Consider the following 18,954-nt stretch of genomic DNA (forward strand, 5'->3'; position numbering starts at 1 on the left):
CCCAGGAAGGGGCTCCATATATGACAAGCCCTTGCCTCTTAAGATTCAGTATCTTAAAACCTTAAATGGCAACTCATAAAATATGTCAATGGTCTGTTTAGAGCTGCCAACAGAAAGGGAGGAGGGAGCAGTGTGGCAGCTTGCAACCAAAAGTGCATTCCATAAATAGTTTTCAAAGATAGTAACTAGGTAACCGAAGTTTCTGCCGTGCAAAATTCTAACTGGAGAACATGATTGATGACTCTGGACTATGGAGGTGTCCCATTGGAGAATATGAATTACCATACACCCAGGGCATTGGAGGGGGGGGAAACCAGGCTCAAGGGTGACAATGAATGATGTGTCTCAGAGTCGGCTACACCCAGGCAATGCTGGACCTTTTAACTCCCAATAAATCCTTTTGAAGTTTTGGAAGTTTGGCTTGAGACTCAGGATTTAAATGGGGTTAAGTGCTGGAATGCTGACATTAAGTATATTAAAGAAAGACAGTTTAAATCATGATATATTAAGGAGGAATACAGTCTAATCTTTAAAAGATCTGAAAAAGACAGAGAAAGCTGCAAAGTGTAAATCAGCAAATTCTCAGAAGAAAACAAAAGATGTTTACTTCCTTCTAGTTGTTGCGTAATGAAGAGCGTGGCGGTTTCATTGACCCGAGACTGGGAATCCTGCTGGACCAGGCAAAGGAACATGGAGAAGTTCACGTCTTCGGTGGCCATCATCTCGAGGCTGCTGTTGAGGGAAAAGGTCCCATCGGGATTCGAGGTCTTCATGCCAACCTTTCCTTTTTTGGCTTGGGCACCCTTGGCAAACAACTCCACTTTTGCATCTTCTGGATAAAAGCTTTCTGCATTGCAAGTGACCGTCACCGGGGTGTTCAGCTGGATGGGAGAAGGTGGGTTGATCTCAAGTCGCACCTTGGGAGGAACTGAGCAAAAAAGATCATTCAAAAGAGCCTCAACTTCATGATTCCCACATGCAGAATGGGGTGGAAGTCCCAAGTGATTCTGCTTACCCATTGTTGCATTGGGGGAAATAATTCCAGGACAAGTAGGATTAAAATATATCTCTGTCAGGGCTCCAACACATCAACCCCAGGGGTGGGATTCAAATTTTTTAACAACTGGTTCTGTGGGCATGTCTTAGTTGGTGGCATGGCTTGGGGGTCATGTGACTGGGTGTGACTGGACGTGGCTTGGTAGTCATGTTATTGGCTGGGTGTGGCCAATTCACATATCACTCACATCGAGGCACGCATCTCCTCTCCTGGCCTCTCGTGACTGTGGGGATGCTGCAACAGTCGTAAGTGTGAAAAAGGGTCATAAGTCACTTTTTTCAGTGCCATTGTAACTTTGAATGGTCACTCCACACAAGCAAAGTACCAACAGAGGAGGGGAAAAAACTCCAGAGAAGTTCCTGAGACAGGAAGTCTCGTCCTGCCAAGAATGTAATAAGGGTTAACGGAGAGGCAATTTCTGTAAGCAACACCAGAATGTTTCCTTCCTGGCTCCCTTACAGGATTAGCCCAGTAATTTCTTCTAACAACCGGTTCTCCAAACTGCTTAGAATGTTAACAACCGGTTCTAGTGAATAGGTGCAAACTGGTAGAATCCCACCCCTGATCCACCCCCATTAAAATCATACGTCTCTAGACGCATCTCTCAGAGTAAACAAAAAATGATTTATTAGGAGTGGCCATGTTGGTGTTAGCTGGATGCAGCCGACACTAAAATCTCCCCCTTTCCCCCCACCCCCTGGATGTATATTCTCCAATGAGACACATCCATAGCCAAGAGTCATGTTCTACAGTAATATTCTTGCACTCCGACAACTTTGGACTGCCAAGGCAATTATCTGAGGCATTTAAGGAATGCACTGCTTTCCCCCACTCCCTTTCTGCTGGCAACTAAAAGACCAAAGGAGTATTTTTTAGTTGACAATCTCGCCAATTTGGAACTCTACTCAACTTGACCCAAGTCCCTGGGGAAAAAGCCAGAGGTACCATGTTTCCCCCCCAAAAAGACTCAGTCTTATCTTCTTTTGGGACCCAAAATAAGCACCAGGTCTTATTTTCGGGGGATGTCTTCCCCGCTTCCCTTAGGAGCATTGTAGCCTTCTACACCCGGACACCTGTTGTGATGCTGTCAGATGTCTTATGCAGCCGCTCACAGCCGTTCATGGCATGAGGCCACCTGGCTTATTGTGCTGGTGCTGCCACTTATGTCAGGGTGTCACACGGCCCATTGCGCCAGTGCCACTGCTCACGAGATGGCTCATCATACCGGTTCAACTGCTCATGACAGGAGGCTGCATGGTGTATTGTGCCATTGTACACATGAGAGGTGGCACTGGAGCAACATGCCACACAATGTCCTCCTGTAAGCAGTGGCATTGGCATGATGCACCACATGTCAGCCAGCCGCAAGCAGTCAAAAGCAGCCGCAGAAGAAGTCGGGTAGCAGAGAGACAGGTGTCGGGGTGTGGGAGGCCTGGCTGCAGCGGTCCAAAGGTAAATGGGTTGTGGGGCAAGTGGGATAGCTCCACCCCCCACCCCCACCCTACCTTGATTTTTATGCATGCACTTCACCCCACCTCATACAACCAGATGGTTGATGGGACTTAACTGGGGCTTATTTTGGGGGGGTAGGGCTTATATTAGGCACAGGCATGAAAATTGGAATAGGACTTATTTTGGGGGTAGGTTGTATTTTAGAGAAAACCTGATAGAAGCTTTCTCTAAAAACTTGCTCCCCACAACCACAGCCCTGTGAGGGAACTTAGGTTGAGAAAGCACGACTGATCTTAATGGGCTTCCATGGGTTGAGAACTTGATTCTTCCTGTTGCTATTCCTTCTACCAGGTCTGGACTTAATGGCCTCATCCCTCTCTGCAACCAAAGGTTCACCTACCTCTTAGGATAGTCCCAAGTGCAAAGGTCTGCTGGAGAGGACCATCCAACGATCTGTGTTGGATCTGGCAGGTCAGCTGAGACTTCATATCTCCTTCCTCCAGCGGGATTTCCACCCTGCTCTCCACTTGGTATGAAATGTTCTGCTTTTCATAAGAATTCAGGATGTTGGTCTGGGCAGCCGGTATTCTTTTCCCATCCTTCAACCAGTTGACCGTGATCTCTTGGGGGGAGAATCCCAATGTGGAGCAGTTGAAGGAGGCCTGAGACCCTGCTGTGATTCTTTGTGTGGGGCCAAGAACCACAGGTTGGGATGGCTTGGCTGAAGGAGAAAGTAGAGAGAGAGAGAGACATCAGTTGACGTTCCTCACAGACAATACAGGAGAACACAAGATGGTTTTTGGTTGGAGAGACTCAACTTTGAACATGGGAATTACTCCCATGTGCCTCATGGGTGACTGGGAATACTGGGTGACTGGGAACTCTCCATCCCTAGAAATGAAGCACAGAGGGCCACTTACCAATTACAGAGACCAGAGTGCCTTTCCCCGAAGCCAGCTCTCTCTCTTGGACCCGTGACACGAATATCCCACAAAAGTAGGTCCCGGCATCTTCAGGCTGGACATTTTGGATGTTGATGCTGAAGTCTGTGTTGGATCCTGGGATGACCCTGATCCCCCGGTTGAAAGCTCCTTTTTTATCATTATTGAAAATGGGGGGCTGGTTTCTGTCCCGCCCTTTGTACCACCGCACCTTTCCGAATAAATTTCTTCCAGACACTGTACACCTTAGAGTGAGGGTCTCTCCAACTTTCACCGATATGGTTTCCGGAAGTTGGGTTACCTCTATATTCTGCCCTGTAACAACTGAAACAAAAAAGAGACACTTTTGTAACTCTAGAAAGTGGTCATCGCTCTTCTAGAGACAGAAATCTACTGGGGGAAGAGGTGGGCTGCTGCAAGTTCAGACCGGTTCGCCTGAACCAGTTCTGATTCTGTGCAGTTCGGAGAACCGGCAAATCAGACCACTGGCTGGCTCCATCCCTGCCCATTTTTCAGGCCATTTTCTAGGGGTTCATATTCCCCATTCCTATTTCTTTTATTTATTTATTTTATTTCTTTTATTTTATTTATTTATTTATTTATTTTATTTACTTATTTATTTATTTATTTTATTTTATTTATTTGATTTGCCAATTGTTTACAAGATAATAAGTATAAGTGTATACATAGTTGTGAATACATGAAATGGGTACATATAAGAAAAATAAAAGAAGAATAAGAGAAACAATAGGACAGGGATGGTAGGCACGTTGGTGCGCTTATGCACGCCCCCTACAGACCTCTTAGGAAAGGGGTGAGGTCAATAGTAGACAGTCTAAGGTTAAAATTTTTGGGGTTTGGGGAAGAAACTACAGAGTCGGGTAGAGTATTCCAGACATTGACCACTCTATTGCTGAAGTCGTATTTCCTGCAATCAAGTTTGGTGCGGTTAACTTTGAGTTTGTATCTATTGTGTGCTCTTGTGTTGTTATGGTTGAAGCTGAAGTATTCATTGACAGGTAGGACATTGCAATGTATGATTTTATATACCATGCTTAAGTCAGACCGAAGACGGCGTAATTCAAGGTTTTCAAGTTCTAGAATTTCAAGTCTGGTGGCATAAGGTATTCTACAACGAGTAGAGGAGTGGAGAACTCTTCTTGTGAAATATTTCTGGACTTTCTCAATTGTGCTAATATCAGATACATAATGTGGGTTCCAGACTGATGAACTGTATTCGAGTATTGGTCTAGCAAATGTTTTGTATGCTCTGGTTAGTAGTGTGATATTACCAGAGAAAAAGCTACGTAGGATTAGGTTAACAACTCTTAATGCCTTTTTGGCTATGTAGTTGCAGTGGGCTCTAGCACTTAGATCATTAGAGGTGAGTATTCCAAGGTCCTTTACAGAGCTTGGGTCATCAACAAGATCTTGACTATTCAGCTTGTATTTTATTTTCTGATTTTTTTTGCCAATATGTAAGACAGAGCATTTATTTGTTGAGATTTGAAGTTGCCATTTGTTTGACCATTCTGATACATAGTCAAGATCTTTTTGTAGGGTAGCAGTATTGTCTGTGGTATTGAACAGCTTTACATCATCAGCGAAAAGAATGCAATTGCTCTTAATATGATCACAGAGGTCATTTATGTAGAGTATGAAGAGAGTTGGTCCTAGAACACTGCCTTGGGGGACACCACTATTGACAGGTACAGAATTTGATAGGACGCTCCCAATTTTGACCATTTGTTGTCTGTTTGACAGGAATGCTTCTATCCAGTTATGCAGTTGTCCAGAGATACCATAGGATTTTATTTTTAGGAGTAGTTTGTTGTGTACCACTGAATCAAAGGCTTTACAGAAGTCTATGTAGATTGCGTCTATTGCTTTGCCCTGGTGGAGTTGTGTCGTCCATATGTTTTTGCAGTGTAAGAGTTGCAGATTACAGGATAGTTTTTTTCTGAAACCAAATTGTTTATTGGAGAGTAGGTTGTTTGTCTCTAAGTGGAGGATGATGGATTGGTTAATAATTGATTCCATGACTTTAGAGGTGACGCAGCATAAGGAGATTGGTCTGTAATTTTCAACTAGGCTTGGGTCTCCCTTTTTGAAGATGGGGATGACTGTGGCTTGTGACCATAGGTTAGGCAAGGAGCTGGTCCTGAAAGATTTTTCAAAGATTATGCTTAGAGGTTTGGCTATGGCAGTGGATAGCTTTTTTAAGAAGTAGGCACATATTCCATCCGGTCCAATAGATAGAGATGGTTTTAGATTGCGTAGTGCTTTTTCAACATTGTCTTCTGTAAAATCGATATGTATTAGATCATTGTTGTTATCTGTGGTACGGCTAGGAAATACTGGGCATGATCCATTGCTGTTTACAAATACTGAGCCGAAGAATGTGTTAAAGATGTTGGCTTTAATGGTGTCGTCGTTGCAGTCTTTACCATCAGGTCCTATCAAGGGTGGGATAGACCTTGAGGCTTTTAGTTTGTTGTTTACAAAATTGTAAAAAGCACGGGTGGAATTGGTGCTTAGAAGGTTTTCCTCTTGATAATTGATGCATTCGGTCTTTATCTGGTGGCATAAATTTTTGTATCGGCTTTTGAAATTGGCAACGTGACCAGATTTGTTTTTCCGCCAGAGTGATCTCTTTTTGGATTGAAGTTTCCTTATTGTTATGGGTAATCTGCTTTTTTGTTTTGTTTTGGGAGTTGTTGTTGGTACATATAGTTTGATGACTCTTTTAACTTCAAGTAAAAATATGTTGTAATGGTCTTCAACAGTATTGCATCCAGTGAATAGATATTGCCAATCAAGGGATGAGAGATCGTTGTCTATAAGATCATAGTTTCCGGTTTGTCTGCTTTGCGAGCGGTAGGGATTCACGAAGCTGCGCGATCCCTGCCGCGCTAGCCGTTTTTGGGGCTCCGATCCGAAAGGGTGCGGAGCAAGGCTGCCCTGCAGGGGCAGCTGAAGGTAGGGGGATCCAGGAAAGGGTTTGGGGGTGCTGCAGACCCCCTCCCTAGCTGGCAGAACCTCCTTTTACCAAGACGGTGCAGCGGCGGTCCGTAATGGCCGCCACAAAGAAGCCGGCAGCTGGGCAAGTATGCGCAGGAGGAAGAGGAGAAAGTTTTTAAAAGTGAAAGTCTTCTTGGTCGACCCAGGACTCTAAGATATATTTAATTTAATTCCTGAAAATGATGGCTTTTTGGATGATTTTTTCCACAAGAGAAAATAAGTGGCAATTCTGAGGTGCTGAAAGGAAAGTTTACTCTCCCCCCCGACGGAATTAATAAATGGATATTGAGAAACCTGTTTTTTTTTCAGGTAAAACTAGCTTTTTGGGATAAGTCGGAAGGGAGAGGACAAAAAATATATTTATCTGGTTGGATTTTGTTGGAGGAGATGCCTTAAGGATTTGAAAACAGAAATAAAATCTTAATAAGGCTTCAAAACACAGATTTGAATTTTCTTTTTTCCTTTGTCTGATACTACCCCTGGAAGAGAAAGGGGGAATTTTGGCTTGGCTTGGATTGATTGAGGATTGTGGACTTTGGGATTGTCTTATTTTTCTTTTGGAATATTTTGGTTGGTGTGAGAAGAAAGAGGGAAAAAGAAAAGAAAAGATCTATAATGGCTTTTTCTTTTGAGGAACTGAGGGATGAATATGAGCAAACAAAAGCAGCCTGTAAGGATGGTATGGAAAAAGCTTTTCTTTTTTTAGAAATGGCGCTGGTTAACTATGAACAGACAATGCGACAGATGGAACAACAGCAAGAAGAAGACGAAGACACCATCTTTAATGAATCCCAAAATTTATCTAAGGAAGAAGGAAGGAAGAAAGCGAGGAAAATGAAGGACTTAAGATTTAAAAAAACATTTAAGAAAGAGAAAAATATGATGCAAAATAAATACAATGATAGCAAACAAGAGAAAAAGGGAATACAACAGAGAAGGGATGCCGGCAAGACAGAGGTTAGAAGAAGGGGGGGTAGGAAGATTTGGTGGGGGAAGAAAGAAAGGGGAAAGGCGGAGAAAAGCCACAAAGTTTTAAAATTAGATGAGAAAAGAGGAATCCTTTTTAGGGATAATGGGTAAAGCATAAATTTTTTTAAAAAAGATTCTGCAAGGTACACAAGATGGTATTGTAACATTTGTATTAGAAATAGAAAATTAGAATGGCTTAAGAGTTAATAAGAAATTAAAATGTTGAAATGTTTAATAATGATTGATTTTTAAAATGTAATAAAATATTGAAGGGAAAGGCAATGAGAATGCTATAAGATTTATTATTTAGATTTATTATTTAACTACGTATTTAGGAGGATATTATGTATTTAAACATTTTTGATTTTTTACTCTGTTTTTATTGTTACTAAAAGTAAAAATTAGTAGATAGAATGTACCAAGCAGAATCAAATTGGGTATTAGGTGTTATTTTAAATGTTAATCTAATTAATTTAGGGAGAGGATAGAAAGGCATCATACTCTGATTAGTGATTTCAGGAGAAATTCTTTTTTTATTATTATTATAAGGAATGAGATAGAGGGATAAAGGATGGGCAAAAGATACAAATATAATGATTTAAATTAAGATGGATTGAATAAGATAGAATTATGAAGAGTGAAATGTGTGGAGAAGTTTATATAGAAGATACAGAATGGTAAATAAAATAAGTAATGATCTGTAAGATGAGCATGAATATAATTAAAGCCCATATAAAGAGAGGTACCTGGGGCCAAGTTACTTTACTAAAAGATTTTTTATATGTATGTTTGTGTCTGTTTATGTCTTTGAGAGTATTGGTGAAACCTTGTAGAAACATAGAAAGAGAGTGATGATAATCAAGTCAGAAAGAAATAGATGAAATAATATAGAAATGTATTGTATAAGATAAGGTTTTATCTGACTTGTTAAATCTATAATGGAAAAAGGTTCAAATATGTAATGGTTGATGATGATTTGTTTGTTTTTTGAAATTAATAAAACTTGCTTAAAAAAAAAAGATCATAGTTGCCTTTTTTGAAGTTACAATTGGGGATTACATCATTGTGGTGATTTTTGTGTGGGCGTATGTTGAGACAAAAGTCAATCATATTGTGGTCACTGCTGGAAAAGGGTTCTTTAGTTTGTATTCCGTAAATTAAATTCAAACTATTGCAGAAGATGAGATCGAGGCAGTTGTTTAGTCTAGTGTTGTTGGTTACTAGTTGTTCCAGTCCCAGATTTGTAATAGCATTGTAGAAGGTTGTGTGTATGATTTCAGTTGTACAATCATTTAGGGTCCAGTCAATATGAGGTAGATTGAAATCGCCAAGAAAGATAAAAGGGTATGGGCAGGATGCAGCCCATGTTAGTAATGTATTTAGCTTGTTTACATGTTCGATGTCATAATCAGGTGCTCTGTAACATAGTAAGAATCGAATTGTGATATTTAAGGATAGTTCACAGATGATGGTCTCAGGAAGAGCAAGCTCCTGGGTAACTTGGATATTTTTTAGATGTAAGGACTTTTTATAGAAGATAGCAACACCACCTCCTCTACGAATTTCACGATCTGATCGGTAAACATGATAGTCCCTTACTGTGGTAATGGAGTCAGGGAGAGATGCGTTGAGCCATGTTTCACAGAGAAATATGATGTCGAATTTAGCCGTATTTAGTAAGAGGAGAAATTCAGGTATTTTATTCGCAAGGCTTCTTGCATTGAGTAGTTTGCATTTAAGGCCAGCAGTAGTTGGAATTGAGGTAGTTAGGGGCGTGCATGCCTAGTCTTGGGTGATGGTGGATTGGTTGAGGTAGGGTTGTGGTTGAGGGTTAAAGCTGAGTTTCGGGTTGTGTGGCTTACTTTTGATACAGTCAGCATGGTAGTCAATGTACAGGTCCTTCTCTCCATTGTCTAGACGTTTTTTGAGTTCAGTGCGGAGTACACGGGAGCGGGCACGTTGCTGTATGGTTAGGTCAGGGCGACAACGGAGGTTCTTATGGTTGGTGTTGGTTTTGGCGAGTGAATTTATAGTGTAAATGAATTTACATTTGCTTGATTCATTTTTGCAGATGACCCTGCACAAGCGTGGGGCCACAGAGCTGTCTCTGTTTTTGAGCTCTCGGCCAATGCGGGAAATGTCAAGTATTTCATCAGCGGAGATGGTTGATGCTTGATAATCACTGATGATGTTTCGGACAGTTGTGATGTCATCATTGTCATTGATGTCCTCTAGACCAAATAAGATGGCGTTTGGACGTTTCCGTTCACGCTCAACAGCTTCTCTGATGAGGATTGGGATATCAATATTTGTCTGGGTTGTGTTTATTTGTGGATTGGGTTTTGAATTGGGTTGTGGTTGTTGGGTAGAGATGTGGTTAGTAGCTATTGGATGTTCAGGTTTTTGCGTTGTGTCTTTTTTTTCAAGGTTGGATATTCTTTCTTTTACGGCGTCCAGGGATGCTACTATGGTGTTAAGGGATGTTTCAATGGTTTCAATGATATCAACTCTTTCCAACAGATCCAGTTTGGGTTTGCATGGTTTGCAGAGATATGGAAACTCATTGGATGATTCCAGGTATTGAATAAATTGCTTGGTTAATCCCAAGCAGTCATGATGAGCGTATTTTTACACAGAGAACATTTGATGGAGTTTTCATTATCCTTTAGATTTTTGTAGCATTTAAGGCATGTGCAGGAGTCTTGTGGTTCATTGGTGGGGATTATCTTCTCTTTAGGTTGTGGTTTGGCATTGGATTTTCTTTTTGGCATGGTAGGTTTGTTAAGATAGTACGTTGATTGAATTAATTAAAGGAACAATTTTGGGTAATCTATATAGCCAATATCACACCAATCAATCAATTGCAGTAATCTCTCTAGTCAGATAATATTCCTGAGCAACAATCAGCCTAATCAATTAATTACTCTAATCACTAATCAATTAATTACACTAATCATTAATCACACTGTTCATTTAAATTCACTAAATCATTGGTTTTACTATTCAATTAAATTACATGAATCTTGATCTTTTAAACTAGTCAGTAATCACACTATTTGCACTAAACACTCTAATCACACCAATCAATTAAAACAATAAATCAATTAAACCATTAATAAAATATTTTATAGAAATTGATTATCTAATCGTTGATATAGGTGATGAGGTAGAAAAGTTGTAAGTTTTGAGGTAATGAATTAATCAGTGTTTGATTAAAGTAATGAGGTAGTATTAAGAGTCTGCAAGGAAAGGGTTTTTGAAATAGAGTAAAACTTGCTGAATTAAACACTTTGACTACAATCAATATGTCTCTGAATAAGATTGTTTTGCAATAGTTTCTTAAAGCTCTTCAAGTTGAGTAGTAGTAAAAATACAGTCCAGAAGTTTGGGTTAACCAATCCAATCTGTCCTTTACTTTTAACTAAATCTGACAGTAACTCCAGATCGTTAATCGCAGCTATTTTCCTCCTTAGAGTCCCACTTTCCAAGGAAAATTCCACTGCAGAAATTGGAGTGATTTTTTACCAAGATTAAGCACAAGATCTTTCCTTTCTTTTTTACTTCTGTCACAGCTTTGATTTAGCCATGCTAAGTCTCTTTTTAGTTCGGATGGAGAGGTTTTCTTCGAGTCAGTCTCAAAAGCATTCCTCTGCCGTCCAGGGTGACTTTTGGCTACTAAGAGCCTCAGGGCTTTTTCCTCCCTCGTTTTTTTTTTTTTTTCCCTGCCAGCTGACCGATGTGGCGGTGAAAACTGCGTGGGGGATATTAAAGGAAATGCATTGTCTGGCGTGGAAGATAACTTCTATCAGCTGTGTGAGGGATTTAAATGAAGGTAGGTTGTTTGCACTCCGCAGGCAGGCTCCGAGTGAAGGAAAGGGCTTCACTTCTCTGGGGAAGGAGAGGAGGGCTCCGGATCTGTTAGCAGGAATATTTGGGCTCCACAGCTTCAGAATCTAGTGTTTTTGGGCTTGTTTTTTGGACTCAGGTTTACTCACGGTTACTGGTGTAACAGCAGCTTTAAAAGTGGTTTCTGGTGCAGGTGATGGCTTTATAGGGAGATAGTGGTCCAGGAGCGAGAGCTTCACCTTCCTAGTTGGGCGTCGCCATTAGCAACCAACTTATCGTGAAACTATGAATGGTGAGGCTTATTCTGCTAAATTAATATCTTATAATTGGTCTGAAAACAGTCTGAAAAACTGCCTGAAAATGGCCCAAAAGCACTGGCTGTGAGAGGAAGATAAGCTGCAAAAACTGTAAAAGTGGTATGAAATGATGAAACCTGTTTAATAAAAATATTAATAAAAAAAAGAAAAGATATTCTTAAATATTTACAAAATGTGAGGGGGTGTACTCACTTCTGTGATATACTGTATATATTAATCACTGCCCATTTTGAGTACATAGCAAAAAGAGGAAACTTGAGAATTCACAAGGTTGGTGCTACATGGAACAAAACTGTGGCTGAAGGTGGATGTTTTGCTTCGGGTACCACAAAGCCCCCTCCCCAAAGGGAACAAGGAAAACAAATTGTGAAGAGAGTGTGTGACAATCCTGCGGACCCTACTCAAACATTATTTATATACTATTTCCTGGAGAGAAGGGAGTGAACTGCCAATAATTGGCCAATAAATAAGAAGATCAAGAATGCTGAAATGTTTGGCTCAATCAATAGACTGGGAAGCAGAAAAAAATGATTTAGAAATTTATAGCAATAGCACTTAGACTTATATACTGCTTCACAGTGCTTTACAGTCCTCTCTAAGTGGTTTACAGAATCAGCCTCTCACCCCAACTATCTGGGTCCTCATTTTACCCACCTCGGAAGGACGGAAGGCTAAGTCAACCTTGAGCCTGGTGAGATTCGAACTGCCAAATTGCAGGCAGCCAGCAGGCAGCAGAAGAAGCTGCACTCTAACCAGTGAGCCACCACGGCTCACACGGTATATAACATATACAGAGTAAATTCCCAATATGCCACAATGAGGAATGTTACAAGGGATTTTGAAAGAAAAAGAAAAAGTGAACAATCTTGAGATTGTCACTTTAAATCTAAACTGAAAATTGATAATGTGGACATAATTGGAGGCATAGTGATGCCAAACTGATGGTGCATTTGACTCCACCTTAGCTAAGTGTTTCCACTTCCCCATCTTGGTTCCTCCCTCCATAAATTGTTTTATAAAATTTACTAAATTTTAATTCCATGAGAGTTGTAGGGCCTGGATTTTGGATTCGTTCTGTAAGTTAGTCTAGTCGAGACACCCTGGTTTAAAAACTATCACTCTGTGGTGCACTGTTGCACCCAGTTAATGGTTACATACAGACAAAAGAGAACAGATTTAGTAGTTGTTAGGGATATACACCCTAGCAGAACGTGCAACGGTAGTCAGGCAGGCAGGCAGATATATGAGATAAACGTTGTTTATTTATTTATTTTTATTTATTTGATTTGCCAATTGTTTACAAGATAATAAGTATAAGTGTATACATAGTTGTGAATACATGAAATGGGTACATATAAGAAAAATAAAAGAATAAGAGAAACAATAGGACAGGGACGGTAGGCACGATGGTGCGCTTATGCACGCCCCCTACAGACCTCTTAGGAAAGGGGTGAGGTCAATAGTAGACAGTCTAAGGTTAAAGTTTTTGGGGTTTGGGGAAGAGACTATAGAGTCGGGTAGAGTATTCCAGACATTGACCACTCTATTGCTGAAGTCGTATTTCCTGCAATCAAGTTTGGTGTGGTTTACTTTGAGTTTGTATCTATTGTGTGCTCTTGTGTTGTTATGGTTGAAGCTGAAGTATTCATTGACAGGTAGGACATTGCAATGTATGATTTTATATACCATGCTTAAGTCAGACCGAAGACGGCGTAATTCAAGGTTTTCTAGTTTTAGAATTTCAAGTCTGGTGGCATAAGGTATTCTACAACGAGTAGAAGAGTGGAGAACTCTTCTTGTGAAATATTTCTGGACTTTCTCAATTGTGCTAATATCAGATACGTAATGAGGGTTCCAGACTGATGAACTGTATTCGAGTATTGGTCTAGCAAATGTTTTGTATGCTCTGGTTAGTAGTGTGATATTACCAGAGAAAAAACTACGTAGGATTAGGTTAACAACTCTTAATGCCTTTTTGGCTATGTAGTTGCAGTGGGCTCTAGCACTTAGATCATTAGAGGTGAGTATTCCAAGGTCCTTTACAGAGCTTGGGTCATCAACAAGATCTTGACTATTCAGCTTGTATTTTATTTTCTGATTTTTTTTGCCAATATGTAAGACAGAGCATTTATTTGTTGAGATTTGAAGTTGCCATTTGTTTGACCTTTCAGATACATAGTCAAGATCTTTTTGTAGGGTAGCAGTATTGTCTGTGGTATTGAACAGCTTTACATCATCAGCGAAGAGAACGCAATTGCTCTTAATATGATCACAGAGGTCGTTTATGTAGAGTATGAAGAGAGTTGGTCCTAGAACACTGCCCTGGGGGACACCACTATTGACAGGTACTGGATTTGATAGGACTCTCCCGATTTTGACCATTTGTTGTCTGTTTGATAGGAATGCTTCTATCCAGTTATTCAGTTGTCCAGAGATACCATAGGATTTTATTTTTAGGAGTAGTTTGTCGTGTACCACTGAATCAAAGGCTTTACAGAAGTCTATGTAGATTGCGTCTATTGCTTTGCCCTGGTCGAGTTGTGTCGTCCATATGTTTTTGCAGTGTAAGAGTTGCAGATTACAGGATAGTTTTTTTCTGAAACCAAATTGTTTATTGGAGAGTAGGTTGTTTGTCTCTAAGTGGAGGATGATGGATTGGTTAATAATTGATTCCATAACTTTACAGGTGACGCAGCATAAGGAGATTGGCCTGTAATTTTCAACTAGGCTTGGGTCTCCCTTTTTGAAGATGGGGATGACTGTGGCTTGTGACCATAGGTTAGGCAAGGAGCTGGTCCTGAAAGATTTTTCAAAGATTATGCTTAGAGGTTTGGCTATGGCAGTGGATAGCTTTCTTAAGAAGTAGGCACATATTCCATCCGGTCCAATAGATAGAGATGGTTTTAGATTGCGTAGTGATTTTTCGACATTGTCTTCTGTGAAATCGATATGTATTAGATCATTGTTGTTATGTGTGGTATGGCTAGGAAATACTGGGCATGATCCATTGCTGTTTACAAATACTGAACCGAAGAATGTGTTAAAGATGTTGGCTTTAATGGTGTCGTCGTTGCAGTCTTTACCATCAGGTCCTATCAAGGGAGGGATGGACCTTGAGTCTTTTAGTTTGTTGTTTACAAAATTGTAAAAAAGCTCGGGTGGAATTGGTGCTTAGAAGGTTTTCCTCTTGTTTAATGTGATAATTGGTGCATTCAGTCTTTATCTGGTGGCATAAATTTTTGTATCGGTTTTTGAAATTGGCAACGTGACCAGATTTGTTTTTCCGCCAGAGTGATCTCTTTTTGGATTGAAGTTTCCTTATTGATATGGGTAATCTGCTTTTTTGTTTTGTTTTGGGAGTTGTTGTTGGAACATATAGTTTGATGACTCTTTTGACTTCAAGTAAAAATATGTTATAATGGTCTTCAACGGTATTGCATCCAGTGAATAGAGATTGCCAATCAAGGGATGAGAGATCGTTGTCTATAAGATCATAGTTGCCTTTTTGAAGTTACAATAGGGGATTACATCATTGTGGTGATTTTTGTGTGGATGTATGTTGAGACAAAAGTCAATCATATTGTGGTCACTACTGGAAAAGGGTTCTTTAGTTTGTATTCCGTAAATTAGGTTCAGTTGTTGCAGAAGATGAGATCGAGGCAGTTGTTTAGTCTAGTGTTGTTGATTACTAGTTGTTCCAGTCCCAGATTTGTAATAGCATTGTAGAAGGTTGTGTGTATGATTTCAGTTGTACAATCATTTAGGGTCCAGTCAATATGAGGTAGATTGAAATCACCAAGAAGGATAAAAGGGTATGGGCAGGATGCAGCCCATGTTAGTAATGTATTTAGCTTGTTTACATGTTCGATGTCATAATCGGGTGCTCTGTAACATAGTAAGAATCGAATTGTGATATTTGAGGATAATTCACAGATGATGGTTTCTGTGAACTATCCTCAAATATCACAATTCGATTACTGAGTGTAAGTTGTAGCTTACACTCAGTAAATCAGATACATTGTGCCAGTTAAATAGTTTTTATTCCAGTAAGAGTTATAGCATAGTCAAACAGTCCATATATCATACACTAGTTCAGTCCATCCGGGTATTAATCAGTTGCAAAGTCCAGTGTCGAAAAAGAGGTCAGTAAACTTACAAATAATCAGTCCAGTAATATATCTCTTTTTGCAGTAGAGATATGAAGAAAATCAAACCTCTTTTCTTCGTTCAGCAATAGCAGGGAAAACATGCAGTTATCACCATCAATCCATCATTGTCAGCAATCCAGTAAAAGCCAGCAAACAGTGAGCTCTCTTGCTCCCTCTTATGGTGATTTTACAACCGCACCCAAAATACATGTTTTACAGTTAAAGTGATACACACACTTAAATTCACTAACATAGTTTATATATATTATTTTACCCAAACTAAGTTAGGTAACCAATGTTATTCCTAACAGTAGTATATAGATATATAGATGTAGATATTGATAGGCAGAGTTGGGAAAGATGCAAAACAACCCACTTCAAAACCAGAATCCCAGATTTTAAAAGAGGGGAGGGGGAATAGAGTAATTCTCCTTTGACAAAGTTGTGAGGTCAGGCCTGAAGCGTGACTTGGAAAACAATGGATTTTCTCTATCTCTTACTTCCTCTTCAACACTTAACAACTTTTCAATCAGGCAGTGGAAGGTGGCAATAACTGGTGGGCTCTGCTTGGACATTAGTTGGCCTTAAGCTAACCCTACCAGGGAGCATAAGCAGAGATTAAACACCAAGATGACTACCTGGCCAACAGCCAAGCAATGAGATGCCCCAATCTCAGACAAAGAAGCTAACTGGAAACAATAGTCCAACCAAAGATGGTATGGTCCCAATATCTTGAAATCACCACCCCAAGGATCAAATCAAACCAGGCGGTCTCAGTTTATCCCAGAGCTCTGCTGTTCTTCCTCACTTGTTCCTCACGTAGCCACTTGGGGTGGAACCAATGGAAGAAATCTTCACCTCCCCCAAATCAGAAAATAACCAGAAAATAAAATACAAATCAGAAAATAAAATACAGGCTGAATAGTCAAGACCTTGTTGATGATCCAAACTCTGTCAAGGATCTTGGAGTACTCATCTCTAATGATCTAAGTACTAGAGCTCACTGTAACTACATAGCCAAAAAAAGTGTTAAGAGTTGTTAACCTAATCTTACGCAGCTTTTTCTCTGGTAATATTAAACAAATAACTAGAGCATACAAAACATTTGCTAGACCAATACTCAAATACAGCTCATCAGTCTGGAACCCACATTACATATCTGATATTAGCACAGTTGAGAAAGTCCAGAAATATTTCACAAGAAGAGTTCTCCACTCCTCTACTCGTTGCAGAATACCTTATGCCACCAGACTCAAAATTCTAGACCTAGAAAACCTAGAACTATGCCGCCTTCGGTCCGATCTAAGTATAATATATAAAATTATACATTGCAATGTCCTACCTGCAAATGAATACTTCAGCTTCAACCATAACAACATAAGAGCAAACAATAGATACAAACTCAAGGTTAATCGCACCATACTTGATTGCAGGAAATACGACTTTATTTATTTATTTATTTATTATTTATTTGATTTGCCAATTGTTTACAAGATAATAAGTATAAATGTATACATAGTTGTGAATACATGAAATGGGTACATATAAGAAAAATAAAAGAATAAGAGAAACAATAGGACAGGGACGGTAGGCACGTTGGTGCGCTTATGCACGCCCCCTACAGACCTCTTAGGAAAGGGGTGAGGTCAATAGTAGACAGTCTAAGGTTAAAGTTTTTGGGGTTTGGGGAAGAAACTACAGAGTCGGGTAGAGTATTCCAGACATTGACCACTCTATTGCTGAAGTCGTATTTCCTGCAATCAAGTTTGGTGCGGTTTACTTTGAGTTTGTATCTATTGTGTGCTCTTGTGTTGTTATGGTTGAAGCTGAAGTATTCATTGACAGGTAGGACATTGCAATGTATGATTTTATATACCATGCTTAAGTCAGACCGAAGACGGCGTAATTCAAGGTTTTCAAGTTCTAGAATTTCAAGTCTGGTGGCATAAGGTATTCTACAACGAGTAGAGGAGTGGAGAACTCTCCTTGTGAAATATTTCTGGACTTTCTCAATTGTGCTAATATCAGATACGTAGTGTGGGTTCCAGACTGATGAACTGTATTCGAGTATTGGTCTAGCAAATGTTTTGTATGCTCTGGTTAGTAGTGTGATATTACCAGAGAAAAAGACTTCAGCAACAGAGTGGTCAATGTCAAAAATACTCTACCTGACTCTGTGGTTTCTTCCCCAAACCCCAAAAACTTTAACCTTAGACTGTCTACTATTGACCTCACCCCTTTCCTAAGAGGTCTGTAGGGGGTATGCATAAGCGCACCAACGTGCCTACTGTCCCTGTCCTATTGTTTCTTTTATATTTTTATATTTTTCTTATATGTATCCATGTATTCATAACTTTGTTTTTACTTATACCTATTATCTTGTAAGCAATTGACAAATAAAAATAAATAAATAAAATAAAATAAAATAAATGTAACATATGGGACTGGCTTTTTCAGGGAAATCTGATGATCACACTGTTCAGCAGAGCACAGCAGGCTCGAAGCAGCCTTAATATTCTTCTTGCACTGGATTCTACTCCAGTTGTAAATCTGAAAATAGAACCTCCCTCATCTCCATTATCAACACTCACCCAGATCCTGCAGAAGAAGCAGCAGTAGCAGCTGAAGAGGACCAGGGATTCTCTTGAAGGATCTCAAGGCAGCCATGCCGATAGTAGCAGAGGAACATCTGGGGTGACTTTCGTTTTACCCACTAAGACTTCCCGACAGCAAGAGGAGCAAAAAAGGAACTTTCATTTCCTCCTTGTAAATTTGCATCATTTCCCAAATCTGAGTTACTAAGGAAATGACCAATATCCAATCAAGGAGTCCCATTGACTAATTGATTGGTTGACTGCAGTGATTTGGAGGTTCGACCAAATGACGGTCGGACCCGGGCTTGGAATTAGTATTTAGTGTATGATGATCTCTAGAAAGCCAGGAGTCTACTGTGTCGGAGACAGTAGGTGTTTGGCAGCTGATGGGACCCAGAAGTGAACACCAAGTGCATCCAAGTGTCCACCAAGGCATAAATATCCAAGTTGGTGATGTCACCGTTGCCTGGAACACCCAATGGGGGCTCTCATCCCTGCATGGGTTCCCACCAAAGTGAAGCCTATTTATCTACTTGCATTTTGATATGCTTTTGAACTGCTAGGTGAGCAGGAGCGAGCGGTGGGAACTCATCCCATCATGCAGTATCT

At 40.0% G+C, this 18,954-nt stretch overlaps 1 protein-coding gene across 1 annotated transcript; it reads right to left on the reverse strand.

The window, feature by feature from the left end:
- Positions 1 to 522: 522 nt before the first annotated feature.
- Positions 523 to 18,418, reverse strand: LOC113428368 (tyrosine-protein phosphatase non-receptor type substrate 1-like). The gene is made up of 5 exons (XM_087959027.1): positions 18,343 to 18,418; positions 3,430 to 3,774; positions 2,910 to 3,230; positions 625 to 928; positions 523 to 538 (listed from the first exon to the last, which is right to left on the reverse strand). The coding sequence occupies exons 1-5, from the start codon at positions 18,416 to 18,418 to the stop codon at positions 523 to 525; spliced, it is 1,062 nt and encodes a 353-aa protein (XP_087815153.1).
- Positions 18,419 to 18,954: the final 536 nt, after the last annotated feature.

This window comes from Notechis scutatus, chromosome 3, assembly GCF_049901735.1.
Source record: "Notechis scutatus isolate UNSWTSFEM ecotype Mainland chromosome 3, rNotScu1.2, whole genome shotgun sequence".
Taxonomy (NCBI): domain Eukaryota; kingdom Metazoa; phylum Chordata; class Lepidosauria; order Squamata; family Elapidae; genus Notechis; species Notechis scutatus.